The sequence below is a fragment of the Salvia splendens genome, chromosome 15 (assembly GCF_004379255.2).
Source record: "Salvia splendens isolate huo1 chromosome 15, SspV2, whole genome shotgun sequence".
Taxonomy (NCBI): domain Eukaryota; kingdom Viridiplantae; phylum Streptophyta; class Magnoliopsida; order Lamiales; family Lamiaceae; genus Salvia; species Salvia splendens.
Window position 1 is genome coordinate 24,319,515 of NC_056046.1, and position 21,042 is coordinate 24,340,556.

General features: G+C 40.9%; 1 protein-coding gene and 1 pseudogene across 2 annotated transcripts; one reads left to right on the top strand and one right to left on the bottom strand.

Annotated features, from left to right (window-relative positions):
• LOC121766905 overlaps positions 1 to 20,128 on the top strand; it is a 34,041-nt pseudogene extending 13,913 nt beyond the window's left edge.
• On the bottom strand, positions 3,303 to 6,239 carry LOC121768238 (protein MAIN-LIKE 2-like). Of its 2 annotated transcripts, none has more exons than XR_006043321.1 (3): positions 4,041 to 4,379; positions 3,832 to 3,960; positions 3,303 to 3,752 (listed from the first exon to the last, which is right to left on the bottom strand). XR_006043321.1 is itself a non-coding variant. In XM_042164662.1 (3 exons), the coding sequence occupies exons 2-3, from the start codon at positions 5,364 to 5,366 to the stop codon at positions 4,538 to 4,540; spliced, it is 762 nt and encodes a 253-aa protein (XP_042020596.1). In that variant the 5' UTR covers positions 5,367 to 5,580; positions 6,046 to 6,239; the 3' UTR covers positions 4,480 to 4,537. The 2 variants fall into 2 exon arrangements, 1 of the variants encoding a protein (XP_042020596.1); XM_042164662.1 differs by lacking the exons at positions 3,303 to 3,752; positions 3,832 to 3,960; positions 4,041 to 4,379 and adding exons at positions 4,480 to 4,652; positions 4,720 to 5,580; positions 6,046 to 6,239.
• Positions 20,129 to 21,042: the final 914 nt, after the last annotated feature.

The following is a 21,042-nucleotide window of genomic DNA, read 5'->3' on the forward strand; positions in this document are numbered from 1 at the left end:
GGCATCCTTCGTTTCTGAATCACTGCTGACACGTTCTCGCCAATCAGGATCTTCCCACTGGGTCTGGTCTTTCCAGCTATGAATTCCTTGATGAATTTGCTGAAGACCGGCAATTTCAAAGCCTGCAAGAACGGTAAGTTGATCTCTATTTTTCCAAAAATGTCCATAAAATCCACCAGATCATCCTTCTTCTTCTTAACCTCTCCACGGTGCGGAAATGGTTTCAATTGTTTCCCCGCTCTTGTAGAACCTCTAGCTGAAGACTCACCCATTTCCTTCCTCACTACTTCATCATCCACTTCTGGCTCTGGGTCTAGGAAAAATGGTTCATACATACTTGGTAGTGGTCTCCATAGATCACTTTCCCGAAGGTCATCTCCTCTTACGGTGCTCCCTACTTTCGAATTCTCAGATTCAGGAACTGAGTTCTTCCTTTCCTTGCTTTCTGTGGGAGGTGTCTCTTCGTTTATCCTCATCACTGGGCAGTCATAACCTCGCCCAGATCTTAAAGTGATTTGACTGATGTTAGCTCTATCTGGTGGCCTTACTGAGGCAGGAATCTTTCCTTCGTTCCCTCGCATCTCGCTCAAGGAAGTCGCAATCTGGGATAATTGCTTGGCCAACATGTCCATTGCTGCCTTCTGCTCCAACTGAGCGTCTTGAAGCTTATGCACCACGTCATTGTTAGTTTGTAAGTTGTTCTGCAGATGCTGTTGCGAACTGACTAGATCGTGCACCATATCATCATGATTCTTTGGTGGTTTAGAATTGGGTTGGCCGGGATTCGGTCCCGAACCTAGGTTTGGTCCACTCCCTTGGTGTTGGCGGAAATTTCCTTGACCTCTTGAACTGTTGTTGTACTAATTTCCTTGCCCTTGGTTCCCCTGGTAAGTGGTTTGGGAATTCTGATAATTTCCAAGGCAGTTCCTTTGGTGTGGCGGTACATAAGAGTTCCCCTGGTGGTTTTGATTCTTGTTTCCCTAATTCGAATGATCTCCCTCGTTCCGGTTGCTCCAGTTGTTCTGCCCCTCCTGATTTCTGGTGGAGGTGGCTGGTTTGGATCGTTGTCAGACCATCTAAATTGGGATAATTTCTCAATGGCGCATCCCTCTGTCTCCCTTGATTCCAACTTCCATCTGGGTTCCAACTCCCCATCGTGTTAACTTGGGCCTGGTAATCTCCCTCTTGAGGGCCATAATATTGCTGGGGTGAAATTTCTCTTGGACCCTGAGGCTTCTCTTTCTCTTGTGAGGCTGGTGGGTTAGTCTTCTCGATTGCATTCAAGAGTGCTTTCTCAAGCCTATCTATTCTCGCCTCGACTCTTTCGTCATCTTGCTCTCTCAGAGCATTTGCTGACCCTCTCCTCATAATGTTCCTCGGGCTGTCGTATGCCTTTTTGGCCTCTATCAGCTTTCCCAAGATTTCTCTCGCTTCACTTCCCTTTTTCTTCATAAAATTTCCCCCACTCGAGGAATTCATCAGATCCTTGGATTCAGGGTTTTCTCCTTCATAAAACAGATAATAAATTTCTGCCTCGATCATTCTATGATTCGGGCAAACATCAAACAATCCCTTAAATCGTGACCAATATTGACCCAGAGATTCATCATACTCCTGTTTACACTCTACGATTGCCTTCTTAAGAGCGTTTGTCGTGTTTGAAGGGAAAAAGTAATCCAGAAACTCCAACTTGAAATCTCTCCATGTCCGGATGGAATCCTGAGGCAGCCTCAGCAGCCATGTGTTAGCCTCTCCCTTGAGAGCAAATGGAATTGCACGTAGGCGATAATCTTCCTCTGTTGTGTCGTTGGGACTTTTCTGAATACTGCACAGCTTGCTAAACTCATTTAGAAACTCATGTGGACACTCGTTCCTACGCCCGGAGAACGTCGATAGAATGCCTAGCACATTTGTTTTAATATCGATGGCCATCTGATGCGGATTCATAACTATAGCCCGGGCTGGCTCACCATCTAAATTGGCAGTGAGCGAACCATCTCCAGATCTGGATCGACTATGTGTGCCATGTCTCTGATCCTCGCCTCCTCTGTTTCTGTTTCTGAAGACGACGTGTGATCTTCCCTTCCTGACGAACTCCAATCCTCGTCACTTTCTGAACCAAACAGAAATGGATCTCCCGTAGATAATCCCAATCTGGTGATGACCTTAGATGTTGTCTCTCGGACCTGCCAAGTAAACCGATCATTCCTCCACCCAGATGAGTTACCCCAGTGTCCAAACCGTGAGCCTCTACTCATAAACTAAAAATAAAGAGAAAGAAAAATAAATCAAAACTATATACGCCAAAATCTCTAAACACAATCACAAACTACGCCATCCATCCCCGGCAACGGCGCCATTTGAAGGGTCCTCTACGAGAACTGTGTGTGCTTTTGTGCTAGGTCAAGCTTCGCAAACCCAGAGAATCCACTAGATCACGAGGTCTAAGAACTCAGAGGATCTCAGAAGTCTACGTAGTCGGACACACAAATTCCACCTTCAAAAACCTCAACCCGCTATACTATGAACTAGTACAGGGAAGTATGGATCGATTCCACGAAGATGGATTCGTATGAATGCATTTAGGTGATTCTGGAAAGGTGAATTGGTTGCTGCCACGCAATTTTGGGTTGAGGAACGCTATTACTAGACTTAGGAATAAAATATAACACTAGACCTAGGAAGCTGAAAACTTCGTGCAAACACGGATCATCATCTCAACCTCAACACCTCGAGCAAACTTCCTTGACCTAGTAAACAACTATCTAATTTAGCTAGACATAAAGTAACATGCAGTGGGGACCATCTTCCAAAAATAGCGAAATACGGATTAAAAGCTGCAAATAACAAACTTTGAATTTAACTAACAACGACCTGCATCTTCTTACCTGAATTAAACGCGAACATGGAGAAAACAGAGTAATAATCCAGATTCAAACAAAACATACAGATTCGGTCGTCGGAAACTGACGATTAATCGGAAACCAACAAATTTACTTCTACTAGATGAAGTAAACAGAAAACAGAAATGAAACATCAAACTCATGCACAATCAACCCACTCTGCTTCAGATCCAAACGTCGAACGCTTAATCCACTCCGGATCCAAGCAATCTGAACCCAATTACGACTAAAATCAACTCCATAAACTCTGATCCAGCAAATCTGCTCCGATCAACGACAATCCATCCACGATTCTATCTCAACTTCACAGATCAAGTGCGAAAATCATCCATTCAAGCAAATAACTATAAACTCAGAAATAAACATCATCCATACTCGAAATCAACATCGCCTTAACAGAAAATAAAAATTGCATAGAAAGGTTCAACAGTAATTCGACAGTCAAACAAGCCGAGCTTCGAACAACGAAGCTCGGTGAAATTCGCAGCAACAAACGGAAATGAAAGCAGTAATTGTTTCTTCACCCTACGTGAGGACGGTGTTACACAACAACTAACTGAAAGTAAAACCCGAACCCTCCCGAATTCCGAAAACCAAATGTGTAGAAGTGTGCGAGTGAACTTAGAGCCGAAAAAGATCCTTCTTTCCGAGTTGCATGCTCTCTCCCTTATATAGATGCGAAGTTGATCTTCTAGAAGCCTTCGCATGAAATCTCTGTTCCGCCCTTCAGTTTTAGCGATCTCTTCCGTCTAGTCATTGTTTCTTCATAATGTTCACTTTATCGCCGTATTTCCTTCGCCTTGTAATTATCTTCCTTTCTTCCTAGGTCTGGCGATACCTTCTACACACCTGGCTCAAAAAGATGTGTTAGACCCCGTAAATGCATGAAATTAATCTCCTAACCAATGCATGAAATTAGCCTTATCACCGGGTACTCCATGACATCGGCGTGGTTCGTATACTGAAGGACATGCCTAGCAATTTCTCGAATCTGTCGCATTCTTGGGTCCATTTCTTCTTTAGTAGTTAAATGAAAAACCTGCTGAAAACACTCAACCTAGATAAAAAAACATACAAATATCAATACGAAACAATCTATAACACATGAAAGCTTATAGTTTAATTAAACAAACTTACAAGTAATCTCATCGAAGAAGCTGACTCGTTCATCCCAGCAGTTGACCGTACCCCAGGCTGAGTCAGGTATGTCACTGTTATCTTGTTATACCACGCCATGTACCCCGGACTCATAGGAATGTTAATGGACATCGCTGTGGCGTCTTCGCTTGTCTGGAACCTTTCATACCTCAGGTCCCATTCCCCAATGTAGAACTGATGCGTGTTTTCCCAATTGTTACCCTTCTTAGCACGACTATTATTTTTGCCCAAATGATCGGCATTTTTAGCATCCTATCTACATACTGAGGAATATCCTAGTACCGATTAAACTGTCGGCGCACTCGTCCAGCCTCATGTGCCTCGACATAGGACCAACACACCAAGTAAGTGTCGCACAAGGAACATCCATTCACATCACTACAGTAGTCATGAAGTATGCATTGTGCATATGGCGTCCACACAAACTATAAACCAGCAATGCAAACGCTAAACTAACTTCATAATAAATTCTTAAATTAAGTTAACATTAAAATAATATTCACATGGTCCGGTCTAATCAGGGATATTTGATCATGGTAATGCTCAACCGAATATCTAGGAGCACTTCCTATTTGCGTAGTTCCTTTCCACCTATAAATAAAATTGATGTAAACAAATAACCCAAGATGGATAAACAAATAAATATTTAAATATATACCTGGCGCCACATGGCGTATATGGCTTATGCACGAGTGCTCCTATGAATGACGGCCTCAATGTGGACATTCTTTCCCACGCCCATAGCTGCAGAAGCATCATAGGCCCGCCCAACTCTTTCCTCTTATCCATGGAAGCCTCGCACAGATAATGATATAGGTAGGACAAAGCCGCACTTCCCCAACTAATAGTCTGCTCCTCGTCCGGATCCTCATATGCATTCAACCACATAAAAGGAACCTTACACCCCGTGGTGTCTGGTAGAATGAGACCTCCTAACAAAATTAGGGCATGGATACGTGCCCTTTGGATGTATACATATGTAGGCAGGTCATCACCCAAAGGTATCTTCGTCTGGTTGATCAAAGCGGTCATCAGCAAACCGCCTTGCTTTGTCTCTATGGATGTATCCGGTATCCATCCCAACAAATCTCGGCACTTGCTAGGCCAATCAGGATATCTGACATGATTGTCACGCCCTGTGAAAACGCGACCGTCCGCTCTCAAGCCCCAAATGGCTTGCACATCTTCCAAGGTCACTGTTGCCTCTCCGATCGGTAGATGGAAAGTGTGCGTCTCCGACCTCCAACGCTCAATCAAAGCCGTGATCAGCTCATTGTCGACCTTCATCGACTTCCCACAATCCATCACGCCTTTGAAACCAAAGGCGCAAGCCAATACCTCATATTCTCATGAATGTCGACATCCCATGTCTTACTTTCCGTCGGGCGAACTTTGAAAACTTGTGTTGTGCCATCTTTCAGTAGTTTATTTGAAATATGTTTTTTCTGAAGATATAGCACTGACGGATCTTCAGGTCCATATAATAACTGCCCGCTAGAACTTGAAATTTCCATATTATCTAATAACATATTCACAAAACAACAATTATAAACTCACATTTAAAATACAAATAACATATAAATTCAAATCATCGTCAAAATAATAAAACATTATAAACCAAATGATTCACTCCTAATCCATTGAATACTATATATTAGAAACTCCAATTCATCACAATTCATGCTTTATAAGGCCTAATTTACATATAACTACTAAATTAGAAGGTTAAATTACAAGATACATTTCAACCCCTACTCTCTTCTCCAATAACAACCAAAATCGCAACATCAAGCATCTCAAACATATCAAAAACTATACAATAGAATGAATTTAACCAATAAAATCCATTACAACTAACAAAACAACAGTCAAATTTGAACAATTTGTTATAAACCCTAATTTACAAAATTGAGCTAAACCTACACAAAATATGCAAATAAACTACAAATAAGGGAGGAATGTTAGAAGATTGAAGGAAACTTACCGTAATATGACGGGAAATCTCTAAGAAATCACCGAAATCGGGTCTGGTATCTTTCTCTCTCGCGTCTGCTATCTCTCTCGCTTCTGATTTATGCAAATTAGAGACGCATGAGCCTCATGCGTCTCTCCCTAAGACGCATGACGGTCATGCGTCCTCTAATAAAAAAACAAAAGGCGACGCATGATGAAGATGCGTCTCTCTCTATGACGCATGACGCTTATGCGTCTTTAAAAAAAATTTAAAAAACCAACGACGCATGTCTCTCATGCGTCTTTGTGTAAGAGGCATCTCTGTGATGCGTTTTATTAACGAGAGACGCATGACCCTCATGCGTCTCTCCCAAAGCAAGAACAAAAAAAAGTCTAGTACACTTATAGAATGTTAATTGTAGTCTAGAACAATAAAAGAATTACCACGTTAGTTTATTCTTGTACTATTGATAAAGCTCACCTTGAAATTAATATGTTGTGGGGCTAATTATGCTCTCTACTTGTAACTATTGATGTCGGCATATTTGTTACTAGTATGAAGTTAAAGACAGAGTACATTCTGCTTTGTTTTTAATGGACGAGCTTTAATAAAATGTTCTTCGAAAAACATAGAATAAGATCATGAAACTGCTCTCAGGTACGAAAGAACGTTTGACGTAGTACTAAGATTTTGATTTCACTAAAGGCATTGTTTATTGTAAATGATAGCTTGAACAACAGCTAGTACGTTTAGTATGTGTTGAGTGAGTTGAGTCAACTCAACAACCAGGCAAATGTTCTTTTTTGGGGAAGGAAGCTACAATCTAACTACTCCCCCCGTCCCACAAGAATGTACACTTTGGGGGTTGGACATAGGTTTTAATGCACAATTGGTAATGTAAGAGAGAAGTAAAAAGAAAAAGTAATTAAAGTATTGTTAATGGAGAATGAGTCACACCTCATTAGAGAGAAAAGAGTTTCAAAATTTAGAAAGTGCATATTCTTTTGGGATGGAGTAAAAAGGAAAATAGTGCATATTCTTGTGGGACGGATGGAGTATTATTCCAGTTAATCTCATAAACCTTGCCAACCTTACATGAGAGTTGGAAGACTGAAACTGTCAAAAATTGCTTGTATAACTGGTGATTAATATATTTCTGAGAACTTATGCTGGGGATGTGTTATGAGTGAGGATGAAGCTTAAAGTTTTAGGATTGAGTTTTTTACTTCTTTGTGATATGTGGACCGTTGACACTTCTGCCCTATGTGTACAGTATTTGGTTATTTTTATGGAGTAGTAAATAAATGTTTGTTTCTTATCAAAATAGTGAACTTTGCATTCTATTACCATATCTTCTCTCTAAGCACATATGATCCTGAACAGAAACCTAAAGCATATTTGCTTCAGCATCACATATATGCTTTTAACAATACACCGCCTGTTTTCACTCCCCTCTTCATGGAGTTTTGTTGTAAAAGTTGGGTCAAATAGTAGATCGTTGATGCAATGTTAAAGAAACTGGTACTTTGATACATTTTTGTTTTGCAATATATGGCGTGCTTCCTCGATATCTGTATGCTTTGATTCTTTAAATAACAGGGTTTTGTATCTCCCTTCTGTCTGAATTTTTCTATTAGAGGTAATGAACAGGTAAACCTCACTTACATAGATTTAATGATTAATAGTTTTTGTCTTTGAATGCAGACGGGTGTGATGCAAACTCATGATGAAGAGACAAAGAAGTTTTTTAAGCATTCATCTGTAATTTGTGTTCTATCACCACGTTATGGGAGCAGTAAACTTAGCTATATTAAACAGCAGGTAGTGTTTTATATAGCTGCTGTTTCTATTGTAGCTGTCTTATTACTCTGTCTTAAGTTATAAGTTCATATATATAGGTAACGTTTATGATGCATTTTTGGACTGTAAAGATTGGGTGGCTATCTTCTTGATTGAGCTATATCGAACGTTTAAAGATGGGTGTGCAAGGAATCGCAAAGACGTTTATTGATTGAGAGAGAAACGAGCTACAATTGAAAAGGAAGAACAACCTAACTAACAAACAGAAACAGCTATTTAAAGACAAACTAATCTAACGGCTAGTTAGATCTAACGGCTGCAGTTTAATCCTCAAAGTAAAACTCCATCGGACGGCTGCTGTGTATTCGAAGCTCGATCAAGCTTCTTTGCTGCCTTCTTCAATACACAATGATGCAGTCGAGCTATCACATTACAAATCTCCACCTTGATTGCTCAGACTGCTATCACTCCAGTCTACAAACATTTACAAGCTTCATGCACAGTTCTAGCTGGCTCTTAGGCAACGGTTTTGTTAGCATATCTGCTGGATTTTCAACCGTGTCTACCTTGAAAACCTTTACTTCTCCTTCCTCTATCTTCTCACGGATGAAGTGCAAACGTACATCTATATGCTTACTCCTTTCATGATATACTTGATGCTTGGCTAAGCATATTGCACTAGTGTTATCGCATCCAATAGCAACTGCACTCTGATTCACACCAAAATCTCCCAGAATACCTCTGAGCCAATAACTTTCTTTTACAGCAGCTGCAAGCGCCATGAACTCAGCCTCCGTAGTGGATAGCGCAACCACCGCTTGAAGACTACTCTTCCAACTCACAGCAGATCCATAAAGTGTGAAGATGTAGCCTGATTGAGATCTGCGGGTGTCTACATTACCCGCATAGTCAGAATCTGACCAGCCAATAAGTGCATCATCTGTGAATTCCCTTGCTCCATCAAATAAAATTCTCATATTACTGGCCCCTTTCATATACTTCATTAACCATTTCAAGGCTGACCAATGTTCCTTACCATGATTTGACATGTATCTAGAAGTAGTAGACACAGCCTGTGCGATGTCAGGCCTTGTACTAATCATTGCATACATTGCACTCCCTATTACACTTGCATAAGGAATCTTCCTCATCTCTGCTGCATCGTCTTCAGTCTTAGGAGCTTGATCCATTGAAAGCTTATAATGCTGACCCATAGGGACTGATACCTCTTTCAGATTATCCAGCCCAAATTTCTTTAGCATTCTCAATACATAATCACACTGAGTCAGCCAGATTTTCCTTCTTTCTCTGTCTCTGATCACAGTCATGCCCAAGATCCTCCTTGCTGGACCTAAATCCTTTATTTCAAAAGCTGAACTTAGGTCCCTCTTGATTTTCTGAACCTCTTCCATACATGCCCCAGCTAGAAGCATATCATCAACATATAGTAATAAGAAAGCAACAGCAGCTCCACCTTCATTCTTAATATATACACACTCATCATATTTGGAGCTTACAAAACCAACACTGACCATATGATCATCAAACTTCCTATGCCACTGTCTGCTGGCTTGTTTCAGACCATATAAACTCTTCTTCAAGAGACAAACCTTCCCTTTTTCTTCTGGTTTAACAAAGCCCTCAGGCTGCTGCATATAAATTGTCTCCTTGAGATCCCCATGTAGGAAGGCCGTCTTCACATCAAGCTGCTCTAACTCCCATCCTCTCCTTGCCACAACAGCTAGTAATATTCTGATCGATGTGTGCTTAACTACTGGACTGAAAACTTCATCAAATCAACACCCTGCTGTTGGGTGAAACCTCTGGCTACTAGTCTTGCTTTGAACCTTATACCTTCCTGTCCTGCAGCTTCAATCTTCTTTTTGAATACCCATTTACAGCTCACAACCCTCCTTCCATCCGGCTTCTCCACCAACACCCAAGTTCCATTTTTCAATAGAGATTCTATTTCTTCTATCATGGCTTGCATCCATTTTTCCCATTCCTTACCTTGCATGGCCTCATTGTAAGAACTTGGTTCTGAACATTCAATCTCTTCAGCAACCAATAAAGCATAAAAGAGGAACTCAGCATCTGAGTATTTAGATGATGGCTTGATAGTCCTTCTGGACCTATCTCTTGCAAGCTTCCAATTCTCCAAACTTGCTGTTTCAGGTTGTTGAGCATCTTGATCATTCAAAACTGGATCAACTACTACATCATGAGTATTGTCAGAAGTTTCAGACTCCATCTGAGTTGGAGGCTCCACCTCAATTACTGAAGTAGGAGTAGAAGCTGCAGAGCCTTTATCATGGCTCTTGTCTCTGAATGGTAGATCATGCTCCCAGAAAATCACATCTCTGCTTAATACAATCTTACCATTTCTAGGCTCTATGCACCAGAGCCTATATCCTTTAACACCGGATTGATACCCAAGCATGACACATTTCAATGCTCGAGCTTCCAACTTGCCTTGCTTCATATGAGCAAAGGCCTTGCACCCAAAAGTTCTGAGTTTAGAGTAGCCACTGTAGCTCCCATACCATCTAAAATCAGGAGTATCCCCATTTATACTGGAAAAAGGACATTTATTTATGAGTTTGGCAGCCGTGGAGGCTGCCTCTGCCCAAAATCTTTTTCCCAGACCAGAAGCAAGAAGCATGCACCTAACTCTTTCAAGAACCGTTCTATTGAACCTTTCTGCAACCCCATTCTGTTGGGGGTTCAACGGCACCGTTCTATGCCTCTTTATTCATTTACCCTTGCAATATTCATCAAATTCACCAGATAGATACTCAAGTCCATTATCGGTTCTGAAACACCTCAGGCTCATCCCCTTTTCTGCCTCCACTTCTGCACACCAATCCTTAAAACGACTGAAGGCCTCAGATTTCTCTTTCAATATGTATAACCATGACTTTCTAGAATAGTCATCGATTATACTCATGTAATACCTACCCCCTCCAATCGATTGTTCTTGAGCGGGCCCCCATAAATCACTATGTGCGTAGTCTAGAGGCTGAGAATAAGAGTGAGTACCTCTCGGGTATGGTAACTTCTTGGCCTTTCCCAGAACGCACTCTTCACATGAAAGATTCTTCTCACCATCTGAGCATGACAGAACTCCCTTCTTCACTAATTCCCTCACACTCCCGACTGATGGGTGTCCCAGCCTGGTGTGCCATTGCATCAGGCTGCAAGATGTCACTACATTTGATTCCCCAGAACTCTTGCTGCAGATTAAGGCATCCATATAGTACAGACTCCCCCTCCTTTCTGCTCTCATCAGTATTTTCCCATCCTTACACACCTCCATTTTTCCATTGGCAGATGTGAAAGAACAACCCTTTCTTTCTAGGAAACCTAAAGACACCAAGTTTCTCTTTACATCAGGGATGTACCTCACTCCACTCAGAACAATGGTACCCCTTTTATTTTCATTTTCCAATCTCACCGAGCCAATCCCCTGAATAGAACACACCTGATTGTTCCCCAAAATAATAGAGCCAGTAGCTTCCCCAATCTCCTCAAACCATTCAATGTTTGGACACATATGAAAACTACAACCGGAGTCCATAATCCAGGATCCCAAGATTCTGTTATCAACCACATTCAGAACCTCATTGATCTCCTCTTCCTCCACCCCCTCTGCCGAATTAACCGCCTTGCCTTCACTTTCTTGTTTTCTCTTCCAAGCAAAGCAATCCTTCTTCAAATGACCTGGCTTCTTACACCAATGGCAAGAGCGGGTTTCTTTCTGACCAGATGAGCTGTTCTTGAAAACTTCATGAGGTTTCTTAAATGGCTGCTTCTTTCCCTTGAATTTTCTGACATTCAGGCTCTCAGCATTTGAAGTCGCAGCCTTCATCTCGCCCTTTTGAAGTTCCTTGGCCCTCAAAGCAGTCTGAACCTCAAGTAGCGTGATGGTTCTATCCCTACCATACAGGAAGGCATCACGAAATTGATCATAAGAATGCGGTAAGGCATTGAGCAACAAGATCGCCTTGTCCTCATCTCCTATCGATACATCGATATTTTCCAGATCGTCGACCGCCTTATCGAACTCTTCTAGCTGCACCAGAACCCCAGTTCCCTCCAAGAACTTATATGAGTAGAGACGCTGCTTCATGAACAGCCTATTCGCAAGGGATTTCGTGAGATACAGATCCTCCAATCGAGTCATCATACTTGCCGCGGACTTTTCTTTTGCTACTTCGCGTAGCACTTTATCGCCGAGGCAAAGCACAATGGCACTATGTGCTTTAGCTTCAACTTCCGCCTTCTTGGCCAGCGCCTTCTCATCTAAGGCCGCCTCCTTCCCCTTTTCATCATCAACCACAAGCGCCGAAGCCAAGCCTTGCTGGATCAACATAGCTCGCATTTTCATTCTCCAAAGGGCGAAATCATTCTTCCCCGTAAACTTCTCCGCCTCAAACCTAGAGGCCATCGATCTTCGCGATTTTGCTTCCAAGCCGTGAAATCGAACCGATCCAAGAAGGTTATCTTCCCACATACGGCGCCAATTGTAAAGATTGGGTGGCTATCTTCTTGATTGAGCTGTATCGCACGTTTGAAGATGGGTGTGCAAGGAATCGCAAAGACGTTTATTGATTGAGAGAGAAACGAGCTACAATTGAAAAGGAAGAACAACCTAACTAACAAACAGAAACAGCTATTTAAAGACAAACTAATCTAACGGCTAGTTAGATCTAACGGCTGCAGTTTAATCCTCAAACTAAAACTCCATCGGACGGCTGCTGTGTATTCGAAGCTCGATCAAGCTTCTTTGCTGCCTTCTTCAATACACAATGATGCAGTCGAGCTATCACATTACATGGACCTTATCCTACTATTTGGAAATGCATACACTTAGCATGTTCAGACCTGGAAAAGGACAGGACCATCGGTTTAAACATGAAAAGGCTGTTGATGAGGAAGCCTTATATGATATATGTAGAAATTAGAAACACATCATTCATAAGCTAACCAATTTTTCATGGTCCTCTGAAGCTGTGGCATAATTTAATCTTAGATACTGCTCATCTTGTGGGATTTCAGATCCTGCTAATTTTTCTGAACCCTGTCTCCAGAAGCTTTCTAGCTTCAAATTTCTGCTGAGTTACTTTTGTAATCTTGCTCCAGGTAGTTGGAAACGTGTTTACACACCACCAGAAATGTGTCTTTCTGTATTGCAGTTTAAACTCTGTGCGACAGTTGTGGACCTGTCATTTGTTTGTATGAGCTCAACTTTCGTAATCAATCCTAAATGGTCTACAATTCGAACTGCGATATATGAAGTTTCTATCGAGATGTAAGGTAAATAAAACCAAACTATACGCAAAGAGGAAGGAACTGAAAGAAAAGAAAAAGAACTTGCCAGAGAACACCGCTAAGGAATTAGGATGTAATCAAATCCTAACCCTACCGAGTACTAGCTCAACTAAAGCATATAAATAGTCCTACTCTGGTCCATGCTAAGGTCTAATCATCTAAAAAGCCCGACAGACTTGATAATAAAATAAACTCAAACTGATAAAATAGAACCAATATTTAGCATTAGAAACATCTAGTGTATCTAATTGGCCTTTGCTAGTTTTCCTGTTTACTCAATTTCATTTTACAGGATAATTAGTTCGAGTCGGGCTATTGGTGTTGAGAAGAGAAGAATAAAACCCCATTTTTTGTTTGGTTTATATAGTAGGACAAAATTGAAGTAAAATGTTTGTACCGACTGACCTTATCTTATCACTGAATCAACATAGTTAAAATAATTAAAAGAGAAACTCTTCATGATCATCAAAACTTACTGGGATCATGGTAAATGAACCAATGATGATAGTTGCCAAGCTTTTAGGAGGGACCATAAACGAGGTAGTTGGTTCTCGCTACTACCACCAAAGGGAAGGGACCTCCAGCCTTTCCTTCAAGTACCTACTTTGTCCTGCCTTCGGATTTTGTAGCTTAAGATTGATGAAAATCAATTGGTGGTTGAGCTAATGGAATTATTGGGGACCATGAAAGATATTAACACTCTGTATGGTAAGAAATTAAATTCGAAAGCAGGAAATAGAGTTGAATTAAAGAATAGAGTCTTGAGTCAGAGTTTGAGCCACATATATTATGTGGTTAATTATTGAGATTCCTTAAACAGCTAGTTCACTTTTTGATGACACGTCGTCTTTTAATCTGCAACTGATACGGTCAACAGCCTCGGTGGATGGAAGGTGTACACCCGCCGCAAAAAGGGGAAAGAGGTTGGAGGCGGCGAGGAAAAGAAGGGAGCCGGCGCAGGGGTTTGAAGAAGTCAGCAGTTCAGCCGTTTCCTACTTTGCTTTTTAGTTAAGCTGCGTTTAGTATAAATAAATGTAATTAGGGAGTTCAATTCATCTTGGATAGATCATTTGTAATTGGACGACTGTTACGGACGTCCTCCGTAACGAGGCCGGATGGCTAACTTCTCGGAGAGATAAGGTGATCGAACCTTCGACGTTCTCGAAAGATAGACCACGGATTGCTGATTTTCGGACGTTCTCCGACGAACAACAATTGGGAAACGAAATATGATATTCTTGTTACTCAAGACAAGTTTGTGGAAAATAATATATTCATTGAATTCTTAAAGTGATAACAATAACTCCTATTTATAATGCTACTGACTTAATGAACAAGAAAATAAAGATATAGAAATAGATATGTAAATCCCTAATATATCTAAACCAAATAATAATAATAGAAAAAGGATCTAAACAAAATATGCAAAAGAGGCTCGTATCAACTCCCCCGCGGTTAAAATCCACCTTGTCCTCAAGGTGGGAACCACGAAGCAAGGGCGAGAGTCGAACGCAGAAGCTTTGGCGAGGTATCTCCTCCTGGATCAAACACATATCGAACAACTGAATATCTCCATTTATCACCTCCATCAAAAATCAACAAAGGAGACCCACTGTGGTCAGAAAAATTCCATGCCAAAACAAAAAGCTTGTCAACGCTTCCAAGAATGCTCAAACATGACGTGTCATTGCCCGGAGGGATCAACCTTGCATCGGTGTCGAGTGATGTTGATCGAGAATTCCGACGTGTAGCACCCCTCAGATGCAAATCCCCACAGATAAAGGCAATCTCCTTCAAATGTATTGGAAAGGACGGTGCAACTTTATTTCCAACTAATGCACATAGATAAGCACCACCATTTTCACTAAAACAATTCTCAACAACATCGTGAGATGTCATTCGAGCAGCATCGAGAGATGCGACGACCTTCTTCACTTTCTCAATGGAATCAACATCCTCGTCGCCATCTAACAATGTTTCTTCCTCTCCACTGATATAGGGGCTGCACGGCGGAGAGACCATAGCTGGTGGAGAGGGCAAATTGTCTAACACTTCTTCTTCCTCATTTTTCAACGAGCTCGGGACAACAGCTTGTGGATGTGGACTAACGGCCAATAATGGAGATGTCACGGGCAGTGGTTGCAAGGGCCGGTAAGCCCCTGGTGAGACGTATGGCTGCAGCTCTAAGGGTGATGCCGGACTTGACTGTTGTGGCAGGCGATCTGATTGCCTCGGCAGCGGCGTTGCAGCCGCAAAAGGCAGTTGCGCTGCCGAGCGGCGGTGACCTGGTGGCAGCGGCGGTGGTTTAGACCGCGATGGTTTGTATTCGTGCCGCCATTGGTGATACTCGGCATGGGGATTTCGTGGGGGGGCGTCCGACGAATAGGGTGGGTGCCTTAAAGTCGAGGTCGTGTATTGCCTCGGCTGCTCGTATGACGAATCCAAGTCGGTGTAGTGCGACTTACGGTATAGCGGTGATTCCGACAGCAGAGGAGCACGAGTTTCTCCCACACGGTGACTGGAAGTTTGGAAGGGCGGATCCCAGCCAGTTGGACAACGCCTAGGCGCTCCCGAATCGAAATCCGCATAGGGTTGTCTTCCATACGCTGCTTTTGACGCATGCAAATTTTTCACACGACGATCGATTACTTCACATCGTGATTCCAGCCTGGACTCTAATTTGTCAAATCGGGCCATGATCTTCTCTACCTCGGCGGAGAAAATCTCGCTTGATCCCGGGAAGGCGCGCGGCGGATTGTTGCCTTCCGAATTACTGCGCAGGGACCACCCCGGTTGACCATCCCCGCGGTGGGTCATCACCGACAAGCGACGCGATGGATCGGGTGGATCCAAATGGTGTGAGACGTAGGGTGATTCTGGATCAGGCCACGACGGCGGACGGAGTACTTCCGCCCGGCTGCTCGGAGGGTCCCAACAGGTTACATGGCGAGGTTGGACCGGCTGGTAGGGACGGAATGGCTGTGTGGTCTGAGGGAAGTTGTATTGACGACGGCGGTAGCCGGCGTAGTCGTATGACATGTCGACGGACTGAAGCGTGGGTGTGGTAGAGATGGTGGTGATGCGGCTGACTTTTGTTTTTTTTTTTTTGGTGAGTTGTTTGGGAGATATGGATGAACGAAGACGGAGGATGAGCTCTGGATGAAAGCACCAGTTGTTACGGACGTCCTCCGTAACGAGGCCGGATGGCTAACTTCTCGGAGAGATAAGGTGATCGAACCTTCGACGTTCTCGAAAGATAGACCACGGATTGCTGATTTTCGGACGTTCTCCGACGAACAACAATTGGGAAACGAAATATGATATTCTTGTTACTCAAGACAAGTTTGTGGAAAATAATATATTCATTGAATTCTTAAAGTGATAACAATAACTCCTATTTATAATGCTACTGACTTAATGAACAAGAAAATAAAGATATAGAAATAGATATGTAAATCCCTAATATATCTAAACCAAATAATAATAATAGAAAAAGGATCTAAACAAAATATGCAAAAGAGGCTCGTATCAACGACTTAGTCGTATGCCTCTGCGGAGGAGTGTTCTTCATTATTCTTGTTTGCAATACAAGTGATCGAATTCCATTCATTACTAGCCTTACGCTGGACATATCGTAATTCCGTGCACGTCTCGTGCTCCCTACCCCTCCCCTCGCCTTTCACTCTTAACAGCAACTCTATGACTATGCTGGTGAATGGTGAGTGTTACTGTTAAGCGACTCTATATTCATTAGTTTTTTCATTTTACGTCCTTAGGCAGGAATGCAAGCTCCAAGGGAGCCATGCCATGATTTGCACTGCAGAATTTTGAAGGACCTGCTGCTTATGATGTGCTCATAAATTTTGCCCAACGTTGGCAGAAATCAACCAAGTGGAGAGAATTTAGTCTACTAAAGAAAAAGATGTCCAATTGGAATGATGATGCAATGATAAAAAAAATTGAGCGAATAACATGGATTTTAAGTCCTGCCCTTTCTGTAACCAAGGATGGAACTTACAGGTATTCTCGGGAGGATGATCCTAAGCTATATGTGTCTGGAGAAGAACACCCTGAAAATTGGCACGTTCAGGTTAGAATCCCCTAGATTGGAACAGTGCAAATTATTTTTGATAATGTTGAGTTGATTGTATTTTAATCTTGTTTTTCTTCTTTAGATATTCAGGTCCATTGAGTCAGGGGGCTTCCCCAAGTTCTATGATGAAGCTGAGGCCCAGGTTAAAACATCCTCATGCCTTTTTCCTTTGGTATCTTTTCTATATAAAATTGCCAAAAGTCTGGGATATATGCAATTTTAACAGAAATTTTTTATTTCACACATAACACAATGGTTTTGCTCTTTTCCTTTTAAAAAAATTAATATATAATGTTAGTTTGATTGCAGAACCTTGTTTGCTCCAAGAATCTGGTGATAGACAAAAGTATTCAAACAGCATATATTCAGGCAATAAGATCTGCTCAGCATTTTATTTATATTGAAAATCAATACTTTCTTGGTTCTTCATATGCTTGGCCTTCAGACAAAGATGCTGGTAAAAAACGATTTCCTGATTTTCCTTAAATTATAATTCTCTCTAGTTTTATGTACTTTTCCGGTTGAATTTTCACTTAGCAGACATTTAAACTTGACCTAAAAGTTTATATTTGAATTTTGAACTTAATTGTAAACTTTATTTTAGTTTGTGGGATCTTGTGTGTGTTTGAGACTGAGAGATGCTCTGTAGGTGTGAAAAAAATGCTATTACCAACATGCTATCATAATAGTCCACTTTTTCAGCAGAATGTAGAATAATATTTTCTTTCTCTTTCTTATGACCGGTCTTTCCACATGCTGCTAGTCTACCATTATATCACTGACATTTTCTCTCTTGTGATCGAATGGCAGGGGCTGATCATTTAATACGTATGGAGTTGGCAATGAAAATTACTAGTAAAATAAGAGCTAATGAAAGATTTGCCGTGTACATTATTATACCAATGTGGCCTGAAGGAAATCCCAATGACAATGTTGTGCAAGAAATTTTATTTTGGCAGGTAACTTGCAATTTGTTTGCATCTTGATCAGTATACTAGGTTCAAAACTATCTCTATTAATAGGAGTGTTATACTATGTGGATCAGTTTGCACTTATGCATTACTTTGTTACATATGGAAAATATTGCAGACAGTTTTTTCTGCCTAGGCTCCGAACTCGGTAGTGGTTTATTGGTGATGTGTTATGGTGTTATTATGTGAGTCTTTGAAATTTTAAGATCATAACACTGTGCTGCTTACATGCCTGTTTATACAGCAGGGCCAAACAATGCAGATGATATATCAAGTTATTGCAAAAGAGATCAAATCAATGAAACTCAAGTCACATCCCCAGACTACTTGGAATTTCTACTGCATTGGAAAGCGGGAACAGATTACAGGTCTCTGGGGATGCTGCTAAGGTTAGAACGTAATCCGTCCTTTCTTGTGTTGAGAATATAATGAGATGCATAAATTGAAATTATCATGATATAACAAATGATGATTCTTTGTATCTTTGCCGACTAGCTAATCTCTTCACCTTGACTAGGTTTATGCTTCTTAATTTGATTACAGTTCTTTCTTATATCTGGTCGATTATATGAGAATCTAAAACTTGATAAGGCTCCGTTCGGTATCATGGAATTGGAATTGGAGCCTTCAATTCCAAATCCATGTTTGGTACATCAAAATATTTGAATTTGGAATTGAATTACAATTTCTATTACTCCCAATTCCACAATTTGAATTACATGTCAAAAGTAGAGAATTGAAATTCCAAATAGTTATAAAATTGGGCACCATCACACACTACAAACACACACATTACACACACATGATTCCAACTCCAATTCAATTCCAACTCTGTGGGCCAAACAAACCCTAAGTGTAGTAGGTGCGGATTTACTGACAGAATGTCAACTGTTACTATTTCCAACCTTATATTCTGTTTCGATATCCACGTGCACGTGCCATCTCTTGTTAGTCTATTGTGGCGGCCTTAGAGCATCAACAATGGCGCCCGTCCCGGTGAAATTCCGATCGGCGTGCCGGAAGTCCGCGCTGGACGTCCGCCATTGTGCAAGGGAGGCACGGATACGGACATCCGCTGCGGACACCGGAGTTCCGCGGCGTTCCGCGAATATCCGTCGCGACGTCCGTGCGGATGTCTGCCATTGCGTTGACTCCCACGGACGTCCGCGCAGACGTCCCGATTATTGCATTAATTTTTTTTATTGTGGGAAGTCCGTCGGGATGTCCTTGGGGATGTCCGTCACTGTGCAGTGGGATATCCGTATGACGTGGCATCCGCAGTGGTATGTCCGTATGACGTGGCAGGAGGTGTTTTTGGGATGTCCGCGGGGATGTCTGTTGGGACATCCGCACCACTGCTAATGCTCTTATGTATTGGATATATTATTAATCTTGGACCATGATGGTGAATAACTTATTAATCGGTGGTGGTACTTCAGTGTAAAATAGGCCTTGAACAAGTCATAAATAATTAGCTTGCTATAGTGTAAGGATTAATTCACTCGATCACTTCCTGAAATGTGGAACTGTGAATTAGTGAGAAAATGATCATCAATAAAGCGACACATAAATATAGTGGATTTGTACATACATAATTATTTTCCCTTAAATTGTGCCTTTATATGATATTCTCTCTTTTTCTCAATGTGCTATTTCACTCAGATTTCAGAGGCACAAAAGTTTCAGCGGTTCATGATTTATGTGCGCGCCAAAGGAATGGTAGTGGATGACGAGTATGTAATAATTGGATCAGCCAATATAAATCAGAGATCAATGGCTGGTACGAAAGACACAGTGATAGCAATGGGCGGATATCAACCTCATCATACATTGGGAAAGAAGCAAAAACATCCACATGGCCAGGTTTGTTTGATTTTGAGAGGTTTCTTCTGCTCAGGGACGGAACCAAAAGTTTAAATAAGCCGATGCTGAAATATAATAAGTAACTATAATATTATTATTTAAATATTTAATTTTATATTAAATACTTGTATGTATATTATGATGAAAACTGTTTTTAACAAATCATTGTTATCAATTTTATATACTTCCCCTCGTCTTATAAATATAGGCTCAATTTCCTTTTTGGTCCGTCTTATATAAATAGTCCATATCTATATATGAATTTTTTTTCTTATTCTCTTTTACTTTATCATTGATAAGCCTCATCATCCACTACACTAATTCCACTGTTTTTTCTCATTCTCTCTTATTTTACCAATTATGTATTAAAATTTGTATCATCCCCAAATGGTCTATTTATATGAGATATATGTAGCATATTCTCTCGACCATGGTAAATCTGTCTATTAGTTTTGACAATTTGTCATAATAATAAATTTAATAGTTTTTGGAATTAAGCTAGTTTTGAAATTTTTGAGAAAATTAAATAAATGTAATGATTTTATTTTAATTATTAATAGTAAAATTATAAGTATTATGACTAAAGCATTTTATTAGATAAAAAGTTTAAATTATTTAGTGATAAATTAAAATTTTAAATTGTGATTATGATACAGAAATGGCGTCAATATATTAAGTGATGACATTAATTAAAAATTTCATCCGATTAGAACCCAATTTACAATTTATAGTAGGAGTTAGGGCTGTCAAAATGGATATCGGGAATTGGATACCCGATATCCGAACCCGAAATATCGGGTAATTGGATACCCAATACCCGATTTTTCGGCTTTCGGAATTGGGTTCGGGTATAGGAATTTTGGATTATTATGTATCGGGTAACCCGATATCCGATCAGGTATACCCAAATTATCCGAATTACCCAATTTTTTTAATTTCATTTAAATTTAATAAATTATATATCTATTT